This window comes from Rhinopithecus bieti, unplaced genomic scaffold, assembly GCF_001698545.2.
Source record: "Rhinopithecus bieti isolate Rb0 unplaced genomic scaffold, ASM169854v2 scaffold_3878, whole genome shotgun sequence".
NCBI lineage: Eukaryota > Metazoa > Chordata > Mammalia > Primates > Cercopithecidae > Rhinopithecus > Rhinopithecus bieti.
The window spans coordinates 4,542,389-4,566,331 of record NW_016805059.1 but is presented as its reverse complement, the minus strand read 5'-3'; the positions used below and the strand labels follow the sequence as shown (position 1 = coordinate 4,566,331).

The 23,943-nt window shown below is 40.5% G+C and overlaps 1 protein-coding gene across 1 annotated transcript in view; it reads right to left on the bottom strand.

Annotated features, from left to right (window-relative positions):
* Positions 1-23,943, bottom strand: part of RNF175 (ring finger protein 175) — a 50,589-nt gene that overhangs the window by 23,301 nt on the left and 3,345 nt on the right. The window contains exons 2-3 of the mRNA XM_017871034.1: positions 18,507-18,544; positions 15,409-15,550 (exon numbers count right to left, since the gene is read on the bottom strand). Of these exons, the coding sequence (XP_017726523.1) occupies positions 15,409-15,550; positions 18,507-18,544 (180 nt within the window). The remainder of the gene's footprint in view (positions 1-15,408; positions 15,551-18,506; positions 18,545-23,943) is intronic.

Sequence of the window (23,943 nt, the reverse complement as noted above, 5' to 3'; positions counted from 1 at the left end):
GATCTCAGCTCACTGCAAGCTCCGCCCCCCCGGGTTTACACCCTTCTCCTGCCCCACCCTCCCAGGTAGTTGGGACTACAGGCGCCCGCCACCTCGCCCGGCTAGTTTTTTTTTTTTTTTTTTTTTTTTTTATTAGAGACGGGGGTTCACCGTATTAGCTAGGATGGTCTCGATCTCCTGACCTCGTGATCCACCCGTCTCGGCCTCCCAAAGTGCTGGGATTACAGGCTTGAGCCACCGCGCCCGGCCATCCTTTATAATAAATAATATCTTCAGGGTAAAAATAATATGCATAAATGACAATATATTAAGTGTACAAAGCTTTTACACATATTACTATAAGTGCACTTCCTACTTTTTTTTTCTAATTTCCATCCCTTGCTTTTCTGCAAATTCCCATTCCAACAGTAAGTAACCTGGCTGCTATTTACTTAATTGTTCAATTCCTGTATACATACACAGCAGTATGGTAACTGTTAACTTGTAGCCCCATGGGGAACAATTTTATCAAGTGGAATACAGTGCTTTTGTGCAGTTCCTATTGCCTTCCTCTTACAGACTCTGTTCATTTCCAAAGTTACTTAGAGAGGGGATGATACTTTTTCCCTCTCTACCCTTCAGTGAGGTTGTTTTCCATATTTTTAAGGCAGTTAGATCCTCTTGCACAGTCTGCATTTCTCCCTGGAATCCCCCAACCTCCTAAATGATTCTTAAATATGTTCAAATTTTAAAGTCCGGTTTTGTGCCGCACAGGTCTATGACATTTGACAAATGCATAATATATTGTACCCACAAATACAATATTACACAAACTAATTTTACTACTCTAAAATTCCTGACCTATTTATTTTCCTCTCTTCCCCCCAAACCACTGATTGTTTTACTGTCTCTATAGTTTTGTGGTTTTCAGAATGTCATATAATTGGAACCATACAGTATGTAGCTTTTTCATACTGGTTTGTTTCACTATGACTTGTTTCACCAAAGTTCATCCATGTCTTTTCATGACATGATAGCTTATTTCTTTTTATTATTGAATAGTATTCCATTGCATGAATGTACCACAGTTTATTTATCCAGCTTTTAAAGGATATCTTGGTTGCTACCAGTTTTGGGCGATTATGAATAAAGGTGCTGTAAATATTTGCATGCAGGTTTTTGTGTGAATGTAGGTTTTCAATTTAACTGGGTAAATACCCGTTAGAGCGATTATATAGTAAGCCTATGTTTAGCTGTGTGGGAGACTGCCAAACAGCCTTCAAAAATAGCTTTACCATTATTTGCATTCCCAACAACGAGAGTTCCTGCTACTCCACATTGTCATCAGTATTTGGTATTGTCAATTTTTTGAATTTTAGCTATTCTAATAGGTGTATAGTGTTAACTCGTTATTGCTTTAATTCTCTAATGACACATGATGAGATGATGAGCTACTTTTTATATGCATATTTGCCATCTGTAAGTTTTCCTTAGTAGGAATTAATTAATTACATGTGTAATTAATTACATAAGTTAATCCAGATCTTTTGCCTTTTTAATGAGTTGTTTTCTTGTGGTTGAGTTTTAAGTATATTTTAAATATATTTAAGTATATTTTGGATACAAGTCCTTTATCAGATATATGTGTTTGCAAATATTTTCTCCAAGTCTGGCTTGTTTTTTACATTCTCTCTCTCTTTTTTTTTTTTTTTTGAGACATTGTCTCGCTCTGTCGCCCAGGCTGGAGTGCAGTGGCGTGATCTCGGCTCACTGCAAGCTCTGCCTCCCGGGTTCACGCCATTCTCCTCCTCAGCCTCCCGAGTAGCTGGGACTACAGGCACCCGCCACCACACCCGGCTAATTTTTTGTATTTTTTAGTAGAGACGGGGTTTCAACGTGTTAACCAGGATGGTCTGGATCTCCTGACCTCATGGTCCGCATGTCTTGGCCTCCCGAAGTGATGGGATTACAGGCTTGAGCCACTGCCCCGGCTTCATTCTCTTAACAGTATCTTTTCCATAGCAGTTTTTAATTTCAATAAAATCTACCTTATTTATATTTTCTCTCATGGATCATGCTTTTGGTACCATATCTAAAAACGCATCATCAAATACAAGTAAACCTAGATTTTTTTCCTGTGTTATCCTCTCAAAGTCTTATAGTTTTGCATTTTACATTTAGGCCTAAGATCCATTTTGAATTAATTTTTCTAAAAGGTGTATTGTATGTTCTGTGTCTGTGTCTATTTTTTTTTTTGCATATGAAAATCCAGTTGTTCCACAACCATTTGTTGGAAAGACTATCCTTTCTCTATTGAATTGCCTTTGGTCCTTTGTCATGGATCAGTTGACTGTATTTGTTTGGGGGTCTATTTGTGGGCTCTGTATTCTGTTCCATTGACCTATGTGCCTATTCTTTCACCAGTACCATGCTGTATTTATTACTGTAGCTTTACAGTAAGTCTTGAAATTGGGCACCGTCAGTCCTCCAACTTTGTCTTTCAGTGTTGTGCTATCTATTGTAGGTCTTTTGCTTTTCCACATAAACTGTAGAATCAGTTTGTTGATTTACACAAAGTACCTTGCTGAGATTTTAGTTGAGATTGTGTTTAATCTATAGATCAAGTCAGGAAGACTGGACATATTAATGATATTGAATCTTCCAATCTATGAATATGGAATAATCTTTCCATTAATTTATATCTCTTTTCTCTGTATAGATCCTGTACATATTTTGATAGATTTATGCCTAAGTATTTATATTTTTCTTGTGCAACTGTAAATGGTATTGTGTTTTAATTTCAAATTCCAGTGGTTCATTACTGGTAACAATCGACTTTCGTATATTTACTTTGTATCTTCCAACCTTGCTATAATCACTCATTATTTCCATGAGTTTATGTTGATTCTGTGAGATTTTCCATACAATCATGTAAGATGGTTTTAATTTTTCTTTCTAATCCATATAGCTTTTATTTCCTATCTTGCTGCACTAGCAAGGACTTCCCTGTACAATGTGGAATAGAAGTGGTGAGAGAGGACATTCTTTCCTTCTTCCTCATCTTAGAGGGAAGTAATCTAGTTTCTCACCATTAAGTATGCTAGTTGTAGGCTTTCCATAGGCCTCTTTATCAAGCTGGGAAATTCCCTTCTATTCCTACTTTGCTGAGAGTTTTACATGAATGCATGCTGGACCTTGCCAAATGCTTCTGCTACGTCTACTGATATGATCATAGGACTTTCTTCTTTTGCCTCTTGATGAGATTATTTACATAAATTGATTTTTACTTGTTGAGCCAGTCTTTCATATCTGGAATAAATCTCACTTGATTGTGGTGTATAATTCATTTTATACATTGTTGGATTTGATTTGCTAATATTTTGATGAGGATTTTTGGATTTATGTTTTTGAGAGATTTTGGTCTACAATTTCCTTTTCTTGTAATGTCTTCATATAGTAAGTCTTGAAATTGGGCAGTGACAGTCATCCCACTTTGTCTTTCTGGTTTTTTTATGAGGGTAATGCTGGCCTCAATGAATGAATTTGCAAGTACTCCCTCTGTTTCTATTTTCTGGGAGAGATTGTAGAGAACTGGTATCATTTCTTCTTTAAATATTTGGTAGAATTCACCAGTGAAACTATCTGGACTTGGTGCTTCCTTTTTTGGAAGGTTATTAACTATTGATTGAAATTTTAAAATGATATAGGCCTATTCAGTTCATCTATTTCTCCTTGTGCGAGTTTTGGTATAGTTTGCATCTTTCAAAGAATTAGTCCACTTCATCTAATTTATCCAAATTTGTGGGCATAGAATTGTTTGTAGCCTTTTCTTTTTATATCCATGGGATTAGTAATGATGATCTCATTTTCTTTTCTCTTTTTTTTTTTTAGGGAGACAGGGCCTCACTCTGTGACCCAGGCTGGAACGCAGTGGCACAATCATAGCTCACTGTAACCTCTAACTCGTGGGCTTAAGCAATCCTCTTGCCTTAGCCTCCTGAGTAGCTAGGACTACAGGCACGTGCTATGATGCCTGGCTAATTTTCAAATTTTTGTAGAGATGGGGTCTCATTATGTTGCCCAGGCTGGTCTTGAACTCTTGGCCTCAAGTGATCCTCCCACCTCAGCCTCCCAAATGCTGGGATGACAGGTGTGAGTCACTAAGCCTAGCCCAATTTTCTTTTATAATATTAGTAATTTGTGTTTTCTCTCTTTTTTTCTTGGTTAGTCTGGCTAGAGGTTTATTAAATTTATTGATCTTTTCAAAGAACCAGCTTTTGGTTTCATTGTGTTTCCTCTACTGATTTCCTATTTTAATTTCATCAATTTTGCCAAAATTTCTATTATTTATTTTCTGTTTGTTGTAGGCATGAATTACTCTTCCTTTTCTAGTTTCCTCAGGTGGATTCTTAGATTATTGATTTTAGACTTTTCTTCTTTTCTAATATATGCATTCAATGCTATAAATTTCCCTCTAAGCACTGCTTTTGCTGCATCCCAGAAATTTTGATAAGCTGTATTTTCATTTTCATTTAAATTATTTTAAAATTTCTCTGGAGTTTCTTCTTTGACCCATGTGTTATTTAGTATTGTGTTATTTAGCATTGTGTTATTTAATCTGCAAATATTTTGGAATTTTCCATACTATCTTTCTGTTATTAATTTCTAATTTAATTCATTGTGGTTTGAGAGCATAGATTGTATAATTCAAATTTATTTTGGAGTCTTTTATGGTTCAGCATGTGGTGTATTTTGGTGAATGTTCCACGTGATGTCAAGAAGAATATATACTCTGTTGTTGTTGGATGAAGTATTCTATAAATGTCATTTAGAGCAAGCTGATGAATGGAACTTTCAGGTCAATTATGTCTTTACCAATTTTAAGCCTGCTTGATCTATCAGCTACTAGAAGAGATGTATTAAAATCTTTAACTATAATGGTCAATTTGTTGATTTCTCTTTGCAGTTCTATCAGTTTTTGTCTCATATATTTTGATGCTCTTTTGTTAGATGCATACATATTAAGAATATCTTCCTGAATAACTGATCCTTTTATCATTATGTAATGCCCTTTCTTTCTTTCTTTCTTTTTTTGAGGCAGAGTCTCACTCTGTTGCCCAGGCTGGAGTGCAGTGGAGAGATCATGGCTCATTGCAGCACTGACCTCCTGGGATCAAGCAATTTTCTCATCTCAGCCTCTGGAGTAGCTGGGACTACAGGAGCATGCTACTATGGCCGGCTAATTTTTAAATTATTTATAGAGATGGGGTTTCATCATGTTACCCAAGCTGGTTTTGAACTTCTAGGCTCAAGTGATCCTCCCTCCTCAGCCTCCAAGTAGCTGGGACTACAGGTGCATACCGCTACATCTGGCTTTTTTTTTTTGGTAGAGATAGGGTGTCACTTTGTTGCCCAAGCTGGTCTCGAGCTCTTGGCTCAAGCAATCCTCCTACCTTGGGCTCTCAAAGTGCTGAAATTACAGCTATGAACCACTGTGCCAAGCCAAATGCCCTTTCTTATCCCTGACAATTTTCCTTGTTCTGAAGTCCACTTTGTCTGAAATTAATATAGTTGGTCCAGCTTTCTTTTGATTAGTGTTAGTATGGAATATCTTTTTCCAAATCTTTACTGTTGATATATCTGTAACAACATATAATTGCATCTTGTTTTTGAAAATTAATCCACTCTGATAATCTTTGTGTTTTAATTTTTATATTTAGACCATTCACGTTTGAAGTGATTATTGATATAGTTGGATTAATATCTACCATGGATGTAACTATTTTCTATTTGTTGCACTTTCATTGCATCTCTCTCTCTCTCTCTCTCTCTCTCTCTCTCTGCCTTCTCTGGTTTTAACTGGGTATTTTATGAGATTCCATTTTCTCTCCTCTATTACTGTATCAGTTAGGCTCCTTTACAATTATTTCTAGTGGTTTCTCTACTGTTTGCAAAATACATCCATAACTAATCCAAGTCCATTCTCAAATAACACTATACGCCATTATTGGTATTATAGGTACCTTATAACAGAAATCTCAATTCCTCCCTCCCATTTCTTATAATACTGCTATCATTCATTGCAGTTATCCATATAACATAATCACCCAATATACTGTTCCTACTTTTACTTTGAACAATTAATCTATTAGAGGAATTAAGAATAAGAAATAGGGCTGGGCATGGTGGCTCATGCCTGTAATCCCAGTTGTTTGGGAGGCCAAGGTGGGCGGATCATGAGGTCAGGAGTTTAAGACCAGCCTGACCAACATGGTGTAACCCCATCTCTACTAAAAATACAAAAATTAGCTGGGTGTTGGGGCAGGGGCCTGTAATCCCAGCTACTCAGGAAGCTGAGGCAGGAGAATCACTTGAACCCGGGAGGCGACGGGTACAGTGAGCTGAGATCACGCCATTGTACTCCAGCGACAGAGTGAGACTCCGTCTCAAAAGAAAAAAAAAGAAAGAAAGAAAAAGTTTTATTTTATCTCTATTTATTCTTTCTCTGACACTCTTTCTTTCTTTATGTAGATTATCTGAGTTTCTGGCCTAAATGACTTTACTTCTTTCTGAAGAACTTTTAAAAAACATTTCCTATAGGTCAGAACTACTGGTAATGAATTCCTCATTTTTTGTTTGCCTGATAAAGTCTTTATTTCTCTTTCACTTTGAAGTGAATTTCTCTGGATATAGAATCCTAGATTGCTGGGATTTTTTCTTTCAATATTTTAAATATTTTACTTCACTTTCTTCTTGTTTGCATGGTTTGTTTTTTCCCCTCTCTGGCTGCTTTTAAGGTTTTCTCTTCATCTTTGGCTTTCTGTAGTATGATTTTGATATACCCACGTACAGATTTCTTGGTATTTACCCTACTTGGTGTTCTCTGAGTTTCTTAGATTTGTGGTTTGGCGTCTCCTTAATCTTGAAAAATTATTGGTCATTATTATTTCAAATATTTTTTCAGTTCCATTATCTCTTTCTTCTCCTTTTGGTATTCCAGTATGTGTATGTTATATTTTTTGAAAATGTTCCATAGTTCTTAGATATTCTGTTCTATTTTCTTTTCACTCTTTTTTTCTCTTTGCATCTCATTTTGGGACATTTCTACTGACATTATCTTCACGTTCACGGATTCCTTCCTCAGCTTCATCCAATCTATTGATGAGGCCATTCAAGGCATTCTTCCTTTCTGGTACCATTTTTTTTTGTTTGTTTTATTTTTAGCATTTTAAAAGATTCTTTGTAAGTTTCCACTTCTCTGATTACATTACCCATCTATACTTGGATGTTGTCTACTTTTTCCATTAGAGATCTTAGCATACTAGCCATCACTAAGTTTTATTTTATTTTTAACTGAAAAATATTAATTGTATATATTTATGAAGTACAATGTGATGTTATTGTACATGTATACATTGTGAAATGATCAAATCAGGCTAATTAGCATATCTATCACCTCAAATATTTATCATTTTTTTGCAGTGAGAACATTTAAAATCCTCTCTTAGCTATTTTGGGACATACAATACATTAATGTTAACTACAGTCACCACGCTGTGCAATAGAATACCAGAACTTATTCCTCATATCTAACCAAAACTTTGTACTTGTTTACCAATATCTCCCCTTTCCCCATCTACCCACCCTCCTATGGCCTCTGGTAACCACCATTCTACTCTACTTCTGTGAGTTTGACTTTTTAATCATAATTATTTTAAATTCCTGGTCTGATAATTCCAAAATCTCTGCCACATCTAAGTCTGGTTCTTTGTCTCTTCAGACTGTGTTTTTTTTCTCCTACTAGCATGACTTGTAATATTTGGTTGAAAAGCAGACATGATGTATTAAGTAATAGAAGCTGAGATAAACAGACCTTTAGTGTGAGGTTTTACATTAATTTGGCTAGGAGTTGGGCTGTGTTTAATGTTTGCTGTGGTTGTAGGTGTCAAAGTCTTCAATTTCCACTAGTATCCTTGTTTCTGTCTCTGCTGTTGTCTTTGGGTTTCCCTAAACATTCCTTCTTATATAGAGTCTAAGGCTTGCAGCTCTTTCAGCTCTAACCTTCGGCTATTACACTGGACACCTGTTGATGTGGTGGCAGGGTATAAGGGTAGTGGGAGCATTCTGTTATCATATGGTTAAGTCTCTTTCAGGCCTGTGTCCCTGGGGTGGCCTTTACAAGTGTTTCTCAACTATTTTGTTTCCCCTTAGGTGACACAGGAAGGCTAGAGGAAGCTGGAGTTGGGTTATTTCTCTCCCCTCATATTGGATGAGGCTCTTATCAATCTTTTCACTTGCTGTGGTAGGCCTTGTTATGGAGAACATTCTGGATCTGGTTCAAAGTGGTCACTTTCCCCCTCCCCTGCTGGAAGCATGAGAGCACTTCTTGGGTTTTCATCATAAGAACCTGGTGGGGTAGCTGGAGGTAAAACCTAAACAAAATGTAGGGTCCCTGACTGTGGCTCCCAGGAGTTTCTCACTCTCACACTACTTTGTGCACTGCTTCCAGCAATCCTTCAGAGTTACTACATTTGAATGTATGGCATTGTCGCTTCTGCTTTCAGGAAGGAGATCTCAGCTATGATTTCCTGTATTCACCTGTCTCTCTAGATTTTGAGATGGTGGTTTTCCCTGTGACCTCAATTCTCTGACAAGTCTAAGAAAAGCCATTGATAATCAGTTTGGCCAGTTTTTTTCTTGTTGTAAGATAAAAGTGCTGACTTCCAAGCTTTTTATATGTTGGAGCTGAAACCAGAAGTCCTTCCTATTTTAAAATTTCATCATTTTAAATATCAGGAAACAAAGGCTCCTTGTGGTTAAATGAGTAGCTAGAATCTTTCTACTTCTAAGCCAGTACTCTTTCCTTTCACCATCCTGCCACATTAGGTTGGTGCAAAAGTAATTGCTATTTTGCTATTAAAAGTAACGGGAAAACCACAATTACTTTTGCACCAACCTACTATATCTCACAAAATCAGCCCAGGAAAATGTCCTCAGAAGAAGCATGAGACTGAATAGCTGGGCATGGTGGCTTACGCCTGTAATCCCAGCACTTTGGGAGGCCAGCCAAGGCAGGCGGATCACCTGAGGTCAGGAGTTCGAAACCAGCCTGGCCAACATAGTGAAACCCTGTCTCTATTAAAATAAAAAAATTAGCTGGGCGCAGTGTCAGGCACCTATAATCCCAGTTACTTGGGAGGCTGAGGCAGGAGAATCTCTTGAACCTGGGAGGCGGAGGTTGCAGTGAGCCAAGATCGCACCACTGCACTCCACCTGGGTGACAGAGTGAGACTGTCACACACACACACAAAAAAGCATGAGGCAGAATAGAAGGGGTGGCAAGGCAGGATAAGCAGATGTACTGCTTTGTAAGTCAATGGTTGAGCATTCTCTCTAGCTTTACAAAAGTGTCCAGAAAAGGATTCTTTTATTAGCAAACTGCTTTTACAGCATATGATTACGTTTGCACAAATGTTATATACAAACAGTATCTCTTGGATGCTTTTGGAGTCAACGAATCGTATTGAACATTTACTATGGATCAGTCACTGTACTTGAAATTCAAAGATATTTAGTGAGCTTGTTCTTGATATGAGAGCAAATAACTAGTGAGGCTGAATTCTAGCCTCTCTGCAACTAGTTAGTTATATGCCTTTGGCCAAGGTTTTTAATTGCTCTGAACTATATTTCACAAAAGGGATAAAAAATAATTACCTCTCAAGGTAACTGAGGTAAAGTACAGAAAGCACTTATCACAGCTGTAATAATAATAGTAATTTACATATAAATTTATATATAATAATTTTACATATAATTATGAGTATTATAGTAATTATAATATATATTAATATGCTACTAATATTGATAGAGGTTACAATATCAAGTCATGGAGATAAATTTCACTATATAGCCCCTTGTAGAAAAGAGCCAGCAATGTTGTGAATCTTATAAACATGTTCAAAGCTCTCAGTAGCTAGTCTTATGCATGCCAACAAAAACAATTAAAAGCTAGGTTCTCTTTGGATGATAGGGCAATTTAGGTCAGCATTTATGCACACATGTCTGTCAAATTCCATCCCAAAGACTTTAAATTCAGTAGTGTATTAGGCAGTGGGTTTTTTTGCTATTGTTCACCCAAGTATAAGAAAGCTGGAAACCAGTGTTAGAATAAGCTAGTGGTACTCTAGGAACAATTTCCAGCTCAAATGGTTGCAAACATCACCAAGAGTGCCTGAAATGGCTGTGCTCTGATGACCACTCTGGAGGTGAATCCCCAAGAAGGGATGCAAAGCATGGGGCAAAGTCAAGGCTACAGCATGGGAAAGCCTGGCCTCTCATCCTGAGTCACAGATTGAGTAGCCCCTCAATAGAGACATGCAGGGGAATGGGGCTACTCAACCTATTCCTTTGGGATGATACCAATAATTAGACGGATTGATGAGCAAAGACGTAGAATATATTTCAGAGACCAATCAAGTCTATGAGTTAACTCAGCAGTCTCAAGGCACCATGAGACCTGAATCTGTCCTTGACTATGGTGGGGGCGACTTTATGCAGGCTTCTGGCTTTGTCAAAGTGCTAGACAGGATCACCATGATCATTATCATCATGAGAGGCATGATCACAGGCACCTGGTCACCTCCAACGTGATCCTTAGGACTACAGAGCCCTACTGGGTAGCCATAAAACATAGAAGCTGTGTGACAGAGGGACACAGAAATAGCAACCTTAGAGAGCAAAAGTGGGGTGACTAAAGGAATCAAGGGGAGGTGGCAGTCAAAAGCAAGTCCCTGGAGAGGCATTGTAGGTAGCACAGCTTGTGCAGTTAGCAACAGGAAACAACTCAGATGACTCCAGCTAACCAACAGAGGTCAGGGTCCAGGGTGTCCACCTAGTCCAATGTAGCTGAGTCATCTACGGTCAGACCCTTCCATGGCCACAAGTCCTTAAAGGGGATTCTGAGGCATAAGCAGGTCTGTCTTTGGCCAGGTAGAGCCAAAGTGCTTCAATACAGGACAAGGATGGTCTTTGTGCATATGCCACCTCAAAAATCATCAAATCTGGCCAGGTGCAGTGGCTCATACCTGTAATCCCAGCACTTTGGGAGGCTGAGGCGGGTGGATCACCTGAGGTTAGGAGTTTGAGAACAGCCTGGCCAACATGGTGAAACCCCATCTCTACAAAAAAATACAAAAATTAGCCAGATGTGATGGCGGGCACCTGTAATCCCAACTACTTGGGAGGCTGAGGCTGGAGAATCACTTGAACCCAGGAGGCGGAGGTTGCAGTGAGCCAAGATCGCACCATTGCACTCCAGCCTGGGCAACAAGAGCAAAACTCCAACTCAAAGAAAAAAAAAATCATAAAATGAAAATGTTGCAGGAGTGGTGCGACACAGTGCGAGTCAAGAGCTCCTGGAGCATTGTTTCCTTTCAAGGTCGGGGGTTTCTTATGCAAAATCCACACCTGTGTTACTATGAAAAAAGAACATTTTTTTCCCACATCAACCCAGAGATAATGATTAATTATAAAGAAAGAATGAATAAGGCTAAGAACTGATTCCTTATGAATCCAGGTTTCTTCCTACATGAGGACTCTAGAAATTTTATCTTAGCTACTTCCATTTTGCAGATAAGGAAACCATAGTGAAGATATATTTAAATAGCTTTTCTTTGATATGAGTGAAGTACTAGTGAGGTTTGATTCTAGTTTCATTCACTTAAAAACATTATCCAAGTGCAATATAAAGGGTGTTTATTATAATTGATAAGACAGCGGAGACATGGCAGGAAATGGATACATTTGCTTTAAAACAATAAAATGAGATTCCCCTTTCTAAAGAAAATGTTCAAAATTACCTAAACTTAAATATAATACAGAACACAAAAGAATTCCTTTAGACCCTGTACTATATAGGAAATAAATTCTATGACAGGTAATAATAAAATAATATATTGGTCTAAGTCAACACTTCATGTGTTGCAGGCAAGTTGAGTCCGTCAGACTCTATAATGGCCATTCCAAGACCCAGAACCATGTAGAATGTTAACTGAGGACCTTCTCCATTTGCAACACTTCTCCATTTAGTCCATGTTTGAATCTAAACCAGAGGATTTTAAAGTGTGGTTCCAGGACTGGCAGCCTCAACATTACCAGCACCATGAGGGAACTTGTTAGACAAGCAAATTCTTGGGTCACTATTGAATCAGAAACTCTATGGACAGGACCTGGGAACTTGATTTAACAAGCTCTCTAGATGATTCTGATGCACCCTGCTCTAACCATTGAGAACTACTGCTGTAAACATTGCGATGGCAAGGTCTCAGGCCCAACAAGGCCCACAGCATGACTCTCAGGCCCTGGTGGTGAACATGCTTGAATGAGATTGGTCTGTGAAAATGAAATCTGGCTCCATGTTGCTGAGGTCAATGCAGTGTGTGCATGAACACATTTCCATGGATATGCAAACCATTAATGCCAAGATAGTTTACTACTAATGAAACAACATTAGAGTGTCTTAGTCCATTTTGTGCTGCTATACTAGAATATGACAGATTGGGCAATTTACAACGAAAAGAAATTTATTTCTCACAGTTCTGGGGGCTCAGAAGTCCAAGATTGAATGGCTGGCATCTGGTGAGGGCCATCTTGCTGCATCATCTTATGGCGTAAGACAAGAGGGCCAGAGAAAGCGAGAGAGAGAAAAGGTGGCTGAACTTATCCTTTTATAAGGAACCTACTCCTGCAATAAAGGCATTAGTCCATTCATGAAGGCAGAGCCCTCATGACCTAATTCCTTCTCATTAGGCCCCACCTCCCAACACTGTTGCACTGAGTATTATGTTTCCAACACATGAACTTTGGGGGACACTCGAACCACAGCATTCTGCTCTGGCTCCAAATTCATGTTTTTCTCACACATAAAATATATTCATTCCATCCCATTTGCCCCAAATTCTTAACTTGTTCTGGTGAAAGTCTAGGGTCTCATCTAAATCAGATATGGGTGAGACTCAAGGCATAATTCATCCTGAGGCAAATTCCCCTCTAGCTGTGAGCCTATGAAATTAACAAGTTCTCTTCTTCCAAAATACAATGCTAGGTCAGGCAGAGGATAGACATTCCCATTCCAAAAGGGAGAAATAGGCAAGATGAAAGGAGTAACAGGCCCCAAACAAGTCTAAAACTCGACGAGGTAAACAATACTAAATCCTAAGACTTGAGGATAATCTTCTTTGACTCCATGTCCTACTTTCTGGGCATACTGATGTAGGGTTTGGAACCCTGAGGCCTCAGGAACAGCCTTGCCCCCATGGCTTTGCTAGGCTTAGCCCACACAATTCTCACAGGTTGGAATCTGATGTCCATATCTCCTAGGCTCGAGTTGCATGCTGCATGCCCATAGCTCTCCTGGGCTGGAGTTGCATGCCTGGTAGTTGTATAGTTCTAGGACTTGGGGGCATCCCCACCCTGAAGGACTCCCCTAGGCCTAGTGAGGACTCTCTGCTATGGCTGTGACTCCACACTTCTGCTGGGCATTGTCCTCCTAGGTGCTCTCTGTGGCAGCTCTACCCCAAGACAAATCTTTGCCTAGGTCCTCTAGTTGTCTGCAACATCCTTTGAAATCTAAGTGGAGGCTGCCATGGCCTCACAGCATGTGCCTACAGAAGTAGCGCCACCAAAGTTTATAGCTGGTACTTTCCAGAGCAGCAGGCTGAGCTGCACCTGGGCTCCCTGGAGCCACAGCTGAAGCAGCCAAGGGGAACGATGCTGGAATTCAAGGAGCAGAGTCCTGAGGTGGCTCTGCTCACTGGTCCTGTGTAGAGTACACTGGGGAGTCACCCCAAACCATTCTGCTTTCCTGGAGCCCTGGGCCTGTGATGAGACAGGCAGCCTTGAAGGTCACTGAAATGCCTTCAGGGTCATTTTCCTGTTGTCTTGATTACTTGCACCTGGCTTCCTTCTGGCTGTGTTAATCCCCTTTATCAAAGGGTCACTTGGCTGCACCCTTGCAAACCTTTTTATTCTTTACGTAGCCAGGCTGTGAATTTTGCAAATTTTATATTGCTTCTCTTTTACTTATAAATTCCATCTTTAAATCATTTATCTCTTCTTTCATTTTACTATATGCAGTTAAAAGAAGCCATGTAGGTCCTTCAATATATTGCTCAGAAATTTCTTTCACCAGCTATCCTGGTTCATTGCTCTTAAATCTGCCTTCCATAAAGCCCTCCAGCATGGACACAGTTAAGCCAAGTTCTTTGTGACTTTATAATGAGGATGGCCATTACTTCAGTTTCCGATACCTTGTTCCTCATTTCTGTCTGAGACCTCAGGAGAATGGCTTTTACTGTTCATATTTTCACTAATATTCTGACTATGACCACTTAAGTAATCTCTAAAAAGTTTCAGCCTTTCTCTATAGTTATTTTCTTTCTCTGAGCCCTAACCAGACTCGTCTTTCATACTCCATTGTTACAGCAAGACCAGCTGTTTCTAGCTTGTTCCTTCAAACTCTTCCAGCCTCTGCCCAATTACACAGTTCCAAAGCTGCTTCCCCATTTTCAGTCATTTGTTATAGTAACAGACCCACTTCTTGGTACCAATTTTCTTAGTCTGTTTTGTGCTGCTATAACAGAATACTACAGACTGGGTAATTTATAATGAACAGCAACGTATTGCCTCATGGTCTGGAGGGTGGAAAGTACAAGACAGAGGGGTTTGTATCTTGCAAGGGCCTTCTTGCTGTGTCATCTCACAGCAGAAGGTGAGAGGGCAGGAGAAATTGAGAGAGAAAATGGGCCCACATTCATATTTTTATAATAAACCCACTCCCACAAAATTAATGGCATTAATCTATTCACAAGGGCAGAGACCTTATGGCCAAATCACCTCTTATTAGGCCCCACCTCCCAGCACTGTTGCGTTGGGGATTACATCTCCAACACAAGAACTTTGGGGGATACATTAAAACCATAGCAGACAGCCTAAACCATTTCTTTTGGCTATTCCTAATCCTTCTTTTCCTGAACTATTGGCAGAAGTTGTTCATGCATGAAAGGAAAACTGGTTTACTTAAACACTAGGATTTCTCAGTCTTGGCAACACTGACATTTTAGGCCAGATAATTTTTGTTGTAGGGAGCTGTTGTGCATTGGAGGATGTTTACCAGTATCCCTGGCCTCTATCCACCGGTGCCAGTAGCAACTTCCCTCCCCATCTACACCCCCCACAAGTCTTGACAGTCAAAAATGATTCCAGACATTGCCAAATGTCTCCTGGGAGTGAAACTGCAGTTGGTTGAGAACCGCTGACTTAAACCAAGGCAGTTCCTTCAAAGTGGTAACCACGGGAGAATGTGTCCTGGAAAAAAACAGTCAAGCTGATACAAGCTGGAGCAGGCTCCCAGCAGCTACGGGGGTGACTCACATTGTAGGATCGACCATGCCTCTGTCTCCACTGAACCAGCACTATCTGGGCAATGACCAGAATGCAGAGGAAGATCAAGATCATTTCCACGTGCATGGATTCGTGGCCCCGGTGCATCTTGTACATCCTCTCCTGCTGCAGGCTGGAACTGGCAAATGAGGTCATCTGAAAAAGCCCTCAACCTTGCACATTTAGCCAAAAAAACAAAACGAAACAAACAAAAAAACAAACAAAAAAAAAACAGGTTTGGCTCACAAAAAGCAACAGGGGATTTCAAATGTAAGGGTTGGTAAGTTTTGATTGTAAAGTTTTTCTTGGTTTCTTCCCTTTCCCTAGATCTGGAGAAGGAGCAGCTGGGAGGAGGAGCCTGACTCTCTTAGCAAAACCAGTTCCTTTGCTTTCCCATGTGGTTGGCCTCAGCCTTGTCTTTTAAGTTAAGTGATGGGGCTAAAAAAACTAATGAGCCCCAGGAAGACCTGGGTTCCAGTCCCTGATCTGCCACTTCATTGCCTCACAACCTTGGGGAAGTCATTTATTCTCTCTGAGCCTCAGTTTCCTCATTTGCAAATTTCAAATAACCATCCTTCTGTAACTGACAAGGTTGTTGTAAGACTGTAAAGCACATGTTATTTTATTTGTATCTACATGAGGAATAATTATTGAGCTGCATCATATGAAACGTCAATTTTGAAAGTCAAAACAGTCCAGTGTTGGTAATTTTAAATCATTTGCTACTATTTCAAGTAAAAGGATACCCTGCAGATGGTGCTTATGCCAGAGGAGAGAATATTATCCACGGGGCAATGGAAAGCTTCTGAATGAGTTGTATAAATTGTTACAGAACTATTATATAGGGAAAGAATAGGCTTAAGTATTATCTTAGACACGCACAAACATTCCTGTGATGGCTGAACGTTACCGTTTTAGTTGGATGCTTAGTTTTGCACAATTGTAGAGAAAATCAACAAAATACTTTGTCACCTGGTTTAACGTTCTGGAGTAGCCTCGATGAGAACCTAGAGCAGTGGTTCTTGACCTTGTCTGTAAGTTAGGAATCACTGGGAAGCTTTAAAAAAAACCTTAACCCCCCATATCCAGATCAATTAGATGACGATTTCTGGGTGTTAGGGGGCTGAACTGCACCCTCTCGAAATTCATACACTGATGTCCTGGTCCCCTGTACTTCAACATACCAAACCAAACCTGCCAGCACTTTAATCTTGGACTTTCAGCCTTCAGAACTGCGAGAAAATAAATTTCTGATTTTTAAGCCACCTATTCTGTGGTATTTTGTTATGGTATTCCTAGCAAATTAATACAGATTTGCAGGATGGGATGTGACATCAGGAATTTTTCAGGCATCCCATGTGATTTTAAGGGGCAGCCAAGATTGAGAACCACAAGCCTAGAGGAAGAGAAAGAGGCCCAGGGTCAAGATGCGTGAACATGGGGAAAAATTATGAAAGCTGTCAGTTACTTTCTGAATACTGGTTATCATTATCTTTCATCCCTAGTGTGGCACCATCAGTCACAAAATCTCTTAAAGTTTCCACTTACATCTGGTTACAGTATGCAGTTAGCTAGTGTACCACCCAGAAAACACCGCAGGGTAACAGTCTGTGCCATGAGATAGTGACCTTTTAAAGGCACTTGATGGGTATGCGGGTTGGGTTCTCTCCCTCTGCCAGCATTTCTACAGCTACTCCAAAGAGCAGTGAATGCCTCAGAAAAGGGTCTCATCCAAATCCCAAGGGTGCCCCCTGCTGGAAAAGGTGTGGAAATCAGCCCACAGAGCCCAGTAAACACTCCTGCTGAAGTTCAGTTTCTTAGAGAGGGATTCTCAGAATGTCAGTGCTGGAAGTTACCATAGATGGAATGAATCTCCTTCATTTATCAAATGACGAAGCTGAAATCCATATCGGGTAAGCAACTTGAATAAAATTACATGGCTCTTAGTCTCTCTATTGGAAGCTGAGCTCAGGAGACAAGAATGATTTCTAGAAGCTCATTTAAACAAACAAACAAAAAACCAAACTTGGCCGGGCGCGGTGGCTCAAGCCTGTAATCCCAGCACTTTGGGAGGCCGAGACGGGTGGATCACGAGGTCAGGAGATCGAGACCATCCTGGCTAACATGGTGAAACCCCGTCTCTATTAAAAAAAAAAATACAAAAACTAGCCGGGCGAGGTGGCGGGTGCCTGTAGTCCCAGCTACCCGGGAGGCTGAGGCAGGAGAATGGCGTGAACCCGGGAGGCGGAGCTTGCAGTGAGCTGAGATCCGGCCACTGCACTCCAACCTGGGTGACAGAGCGAGACTCCGTCTCAAAAAAAAAAAAAAAAAGAAAAGAAAAAAACCAAACTTGTTCCCCTGAAGAAATGGGAAGAAAAATGAAAAAGTACAAGTGCTTAGTTGTGGTTTATACAGCTCCAAATCTAAAATAGCTTTTTAATATTCTATATAATTAACAGACTTTGAACTTAGGGCATATAGATAAATGAGTGACTTCATCATCAGTCTAAAATAGGACTTGCATAGATACAAAATATGCTTTATGAGATTATTAATCTATTATATCAGATTAATCTATTATTAAAATGCATCTCAAATTGGTTAGCCTATGTTGAAGTACTCTGAAAAGTATATATTGGTGTACAAATGTAGTATTTTCTTTTTTGAGGAGGAATGCATCCAAAATTGACTCCTGTAATGCAAAAAAGGAAGAGCTTTTCATTCTTATTTCACTTCATGTGGCGCTCACAGGGCTCAATGGCCCTACAGTATGTACCAGAACACAGGGGCAATGGTGTAGGAACAAAACCAGTGTATCTTGTGCCTAAAATAAATAGTAACTTGACACAGCCATATTTTGAAGGATGTATTAATCCAGCTTTGTGGGACTGCATGATCTTTTCCTATGGATCATGCTGTAGAAAACAGATGAAATCCATGTGTTATGGTCTATAGTATTTGTGTATCCTACCCCATCTTCTCTATCCTGGAAAATTTACAAATAAAATTATGACTTCATTCAATTTCTCAACTGTTAGCATAAAATCTAATTTTAGCAAAACAACTCTTAAAAAATACTAATTACTTACTTCCACGCATCTTCTGCAGAAAGCTTTGTATGAGAGATCTGAAAACACAAAAGGGCCCTTATCAAAAAACATCCTTGTTTTCTTGGTTTTTCTGTTAAAACCAAGACCATGTTGAAACCCAGACCATGAAAAATAACAGCGTCACATGGTATTTGAATAATTTGGGCTAAAACAACACGAAACAAACAAACAAAAAAAGAATAATCAGGTTACTATTATTAAATATTTGATCCTGTTCCTGGATCAGAGAATCAGATGAGGCTCCATTTCAATGGTTCTGTTTTGGCAAATCAGTCAAAGTTACAGAGAATGGTCTCCCAATAGGCCATGCTACTCTGGCTTCTAGGATATGAAGTGTGAGTCTGAGCATCCCTAAAAAACGTCTGTTTTGCTGATATCTTAAATGATTGCAGTGAGTAAATATCTCCAATCTCAGTGAGTAAATATCATTTCCAAGTTAAAAGTTTCAGAGACAGAGCTGACCAGAGGCTCCGCTGATTTGGAGCATTCTTGCATTTTTCTGTTACGAAGGCATCATTACTGACCCCAGGAAAGGGAGTAATCTGGGCTTGTGCCCTTACAAATTGAGCTGGAAAGCACAGAGATCATCTCCAGAACTGTGCATTTTGGATGACCTACAGAGTCCACCTATGGACTACCTTTTCTAGATTATTGCTAACCCACTACATTTGGTCATTTGAAAACCTTTAAGGTCAATCATTGGAAAGACATAATCGTGTAACTTTGATGGAGAGCACGGAAGAGCAGACAGCCAATGTTTTTGCCCCCAAAGTAGAACTTAGCAGAAAGGGACCTGTGGAAGAAAGGAGGAGATTCACGCAGCTTGATTACCTGAGGCTTGCTTCATTCTTGGAACTCAACACTTGAGCCCAGCTGTTGTGACCTCCATTTGAATATTAGGGACCCATCTGGTGGGATCACCTGGGGACAGGGAGCCATTGAGAAGTTGCCAGTATTATCCCCTGTGCCATCCCCTTCTTCTTTCCTGGCATCACCCAGAAAAGTCCTGGCATTGTGCAAATACTGCCTAAACTTATACTTTTCTATTTCATCCAAAGCCTTGTTCTCTCTTAAATGTGAGAAAGAAAATCTTAAAAGTACTAGAAGAAAACATGGGTAAACATGTTTATAATTCTGCAGCAGAAAAGGCATTTTTAAGTATAATGTAGAGCCCAGAAATTATAAAGTTTAAAAAATGACAGATTTTGAGGACATTTAAAATAAAATGCATTATAGTCCTCAATATTTGAAAGACAAATTGAACTGGGGAAAGCACAACATATGTGAGGGGCAAAAGCTAATAAGCTATGTAAAAAGGGCTTTTATAATTTAATCAAAAAGAGACAGATTGTCCAACAGGGCAAAGTACATGAATGAGAAATTCACGAATTGAGATATACAAATGACCAATTTATGGAAAGGTGTTCAAACTCACTAGTAATAACTGTGTTAAAAAAAAAAAAAGTAAAAATGAGGTCTTCTATTGAAACACGGTAAATAAAAAAAGTGCACTTACCTCCTCTCCCTCCCCAAACACCACTAGAACAATAGCAAAAGGACATAAGCCTCCAAGTCCAAAGAGAATTAGAGGAGTCCAGAGCAGCCAATTCTGAAACTACCAGTAGATGGGCCAGCAGAAAGGGACACTGGGACACCATAGGGCAAAAGACACCAAAGCCCACCAGCATGTGGGCAGTGCAGAGCAGAATGTGTGTGCAAATACCCTCAGGAGGGCTGTGGACTGCAGGGTCCTGGGGTGTCTAGAAGTGGGGGATGCAACTGGGATTAGTAAAAGAAGGTTCACTGAAAGTCAGTTTAAGGTTTGGAGGCCCCCGCACTAGCAGAATACTAGTGGTTAAACCAGAGGCACCGGCAGAGAGGCACCAGGCATGTGGAGGGAGAGCAGAGGACACCGGCAGCCCTCATCTGAGTCTAGAGAGTCCTAGCACCATCCTCCCTGGCAGCATCAACTCTAGATCACGCTGCAGGGGCCCTCCTTGCTTTAGGGGACCCCAGACATCTCAAACCCTAAAATACAAAATAACTGTGTTTTTATCTTCTCTCTCTCTCTCTCTTTTTTTTCTTTTCGAGGTGGAGTCTTGCTTGAGTGCAAGACTAGACTCCAGGCTAGAGTGCAATGGTGTGATCTCAGCTCACTGCAACCTCTGCCTCCCGGGTTCAAGCGATTCTCCTGCCTTAGCCTCTTGAGTAGCTGGGACTACAGGCACCCAACAGCATGTCCGGCTAAATCTTTCTATTTTTAGTAGAGATGGGGTTTCACCATGTCGGCCAGGCTGGTCTCGAACTCCTGACCTCAGGTGATCCGCCTGCCTTGGCCTCTCAAAGTGCTGGGATTACAGGCGTGAGCCACTGTGCCCAGTGTCTTTTCTGTCTCTTAAGAAAATATTTTGAAAGTCTGGTAATTGACTGAGTGAGTAGACCTTAATTGGAAAGAGATGATATAGGGCTGACACCCCAGGGGACTGGCAGGTTGGGGAGAAGAAAAAGAACAGCCTGTGCTCTGGGAAACTGGAGATAAAGTTTTGAAATTTGGCCATCCCACACCACCTAAGTGGGATCTTGGCTGACGAGGCTTCTCAATTAACTGCAGTGAGGTAGTCTGGGAGCAGCTTGGAACTGCTTGGAAATCCCAAGTCTGAAAAGTGAGGTGTGTGGTGGGAGATCCTATCTACCACAGCTTCCTTGGGAGTCAGTGAGGTCAGTCCGCATCCCTGGTTTAGGCACTGTAGTGGGTTGAATTGTGTCCTCCCAAAAGATATAGTTTGAGTTCTAACCCCCAGTACCTGTGAATGTGATCTTATTTGGCAATAGGATATTTGCAGATGTAATTGAGGACCTCAGAATGAGATCATCTGGATTTAGGGCAGGTCCTAAATCCAATGACTAGTGTCCTTACAAGAGAAAGGAGTGGAAGATTTGACATCCAGCAACACAGAGTAGCAAGGCAGAGTAGATGGCCATGTGAAGACAGAAGCAGGGACTGGAGTGATGCAGCCACAAGCCAGGAACACCTGGAGTCACTGGAGACTGGAAGTGGCAAGTAAGAAGTCTCCCCTACAGTCTTTGGAGGGAGCATGACCCTGTTGACACCTAGATTTTGAACTCCTGGCCTCCAGAATTGTGAGATAATACATTTTTTGTTGTTATAGTAGCCCTAGGAAACTAGTACAGGTACACTGAAACTTCCATCTTCCCTGTCCCAGCAGATCCTTGTTACCACTCAAGCCTGCAGCCAGCAGTACAGGTAGGGAGAATGTGGCTACACGGGCCACAGGTGGACCTGCAGGCAGGGCTGTGAGAGCAGATCAGTTGATAATACTTAGGCATGTGGCATGAGGGCCTCCATTTGTGCTCTTGGCCCAGGCATGTTAGACATGGGCTTGCCCACTTAGCTGGTAGCCAGACATGCCCCTTATACACAGAATGGATCAATCTAAGCCAAGAGAACAGACCTATAAATATGGACAGTCCTTGTTCTCCCTATGAAAAGGCCCAGCCAGGTCACCCTCCACTGAAGACTGCCTGTCAACAAGCTTTCCCTGCTAGCAATAACTTAACAGTGCTGTACTGTCTCACCTTAGATACAAGTGAACAATCAAACATCACAAGACGTTTGAGACAGGAAAGAGTTCTGCACCCATGATGACAAGAACACTGTGCTTTAAAGAATATAGAAAAACAACTGAAAGCTCTTAGAAATTAAAAATAGGAAGACAGAAATAAAAAATCAAATGAAGAATTGAAGATAAATTGAAGAACTCAGAAATAATTAAAAAAAAACTCAAAGAGATGGAAAACAGAAGAGAAAATATAAGAATATCAGAGAATTGGGCCAGGAAATCTCCTCATGTCCAAAAAAACAAGAGTTCTAGAACCAGAGGAAGATAACAGATGCAGGAAATATAAAATAAATTATACAAGAAAATTTCCAAGGACTGAAAGATACCTGTTTTAAAAATGAAATACTCACCAAGTACTCAGCCCGATGGATGAAAAAGACCCATATTTTTGCATATCTACATAAAAGAATCTGTAAGCTATAAAATGATAACACAGATTCATATTTACTAACATAGAAATATTTTCATGACATATTGTTAACAGAAAAAGCATGCTTCAAAACAGTTGTGTATAATCTGAACCTATTTATGTAAATGTAAAGTTATATAAAGAGACATGTGGAATTAAAAAAGCCCAGAAGAATGGCTCCCAAGACATTAACAGGAATGCTCCATGGGTGGTGATACATCCTGGGCATTTACTTTCTTTTTTATACTTCTTTACATTAAGTGTATTCTACACGAACATACGTCACTAAAAAGAACAATACAAAAGTAAGCTTGCCTCTGTCCTCTCTTTTATTCCTTTCCTTGTCTGATCAGTTGCCATGTCCTTTTTTCCTGTTCCAGCACTGTATTTGTATCAATCTCTTATATCTTTCTTTTGGCTAGCTAAATCTGTGTGAGCTCCAGATGTTTCTGAATGCCTCCTACATGGCCCCACTTGGGAATCTCTCTCTCAGATATGTGAATTAACCTGCCCTAAAATGAACATAGTTGTTTGCCCCCAAGCCGCTCCCACTTTGTGTCCCCCCCACCCCCTTCTTGGTTAACCACTTCCTGTTCTATCTATCCAATTGCTCAAAGCAGAAAAGCCTGGGGCATCATCCCTGCCCCTAACCAACTCTGTACCTCCAACCCACTACTCTCCTGTTGACCCTGCCTATAAATGCCTCCCAAACATGCCCCCTTCTCTCCACCCCTATGGCTTCTATGCCATTCATTTTGTCATTCATTCAGCAAATATGGAGTGGTGCCTCCCGTGTGCCAGCCACTGGGTTAAGAGCTGGCATTCAAGGGTGAGAAAGACAAAGGGCCTGTTCTCATGAATAGGACCTTGTGTTCTAGAGGAAATGATGCACAATAAACAAGCAAACAAAACAACTGCCTAATGAAGTAAATTCTATGAAGAAAATAGAATGTGTGATAAAGAATAACCAGTAGGGGGCAAGGGCTGTCACTCCTTAGCTAGGGTGGCTAGGGGAGGATGAGATGGAGGCCAGCATGCAGGGTGTTCCCCTCCTCTGAGGCCCTTGCCTTCACTCTCTTCCCTCTTCAGACAGTAAGAGTGCTCCCATTGAAGGTAGACTGATCCTATTGTCTTTCTGCCTGAAATCCAACATGGCTCACAAGGCCCTGTATCCCATTTCAGCCTCCCTTCTCTCCACTGCCCCTGCACACACCCTCTGCTCCAGCCAAGCAGAGCTTTTCTGTCCCTGAATGCTCTCCGTCCACTCCCAGCCTCCATGCTGGGTTGCCTCATTTCTGCTTATCCTTGGATCCCACTTACTCCAGGACACCCTTTCAGTGAGGCCCGCCCCCCCCCCCCCCCCCCC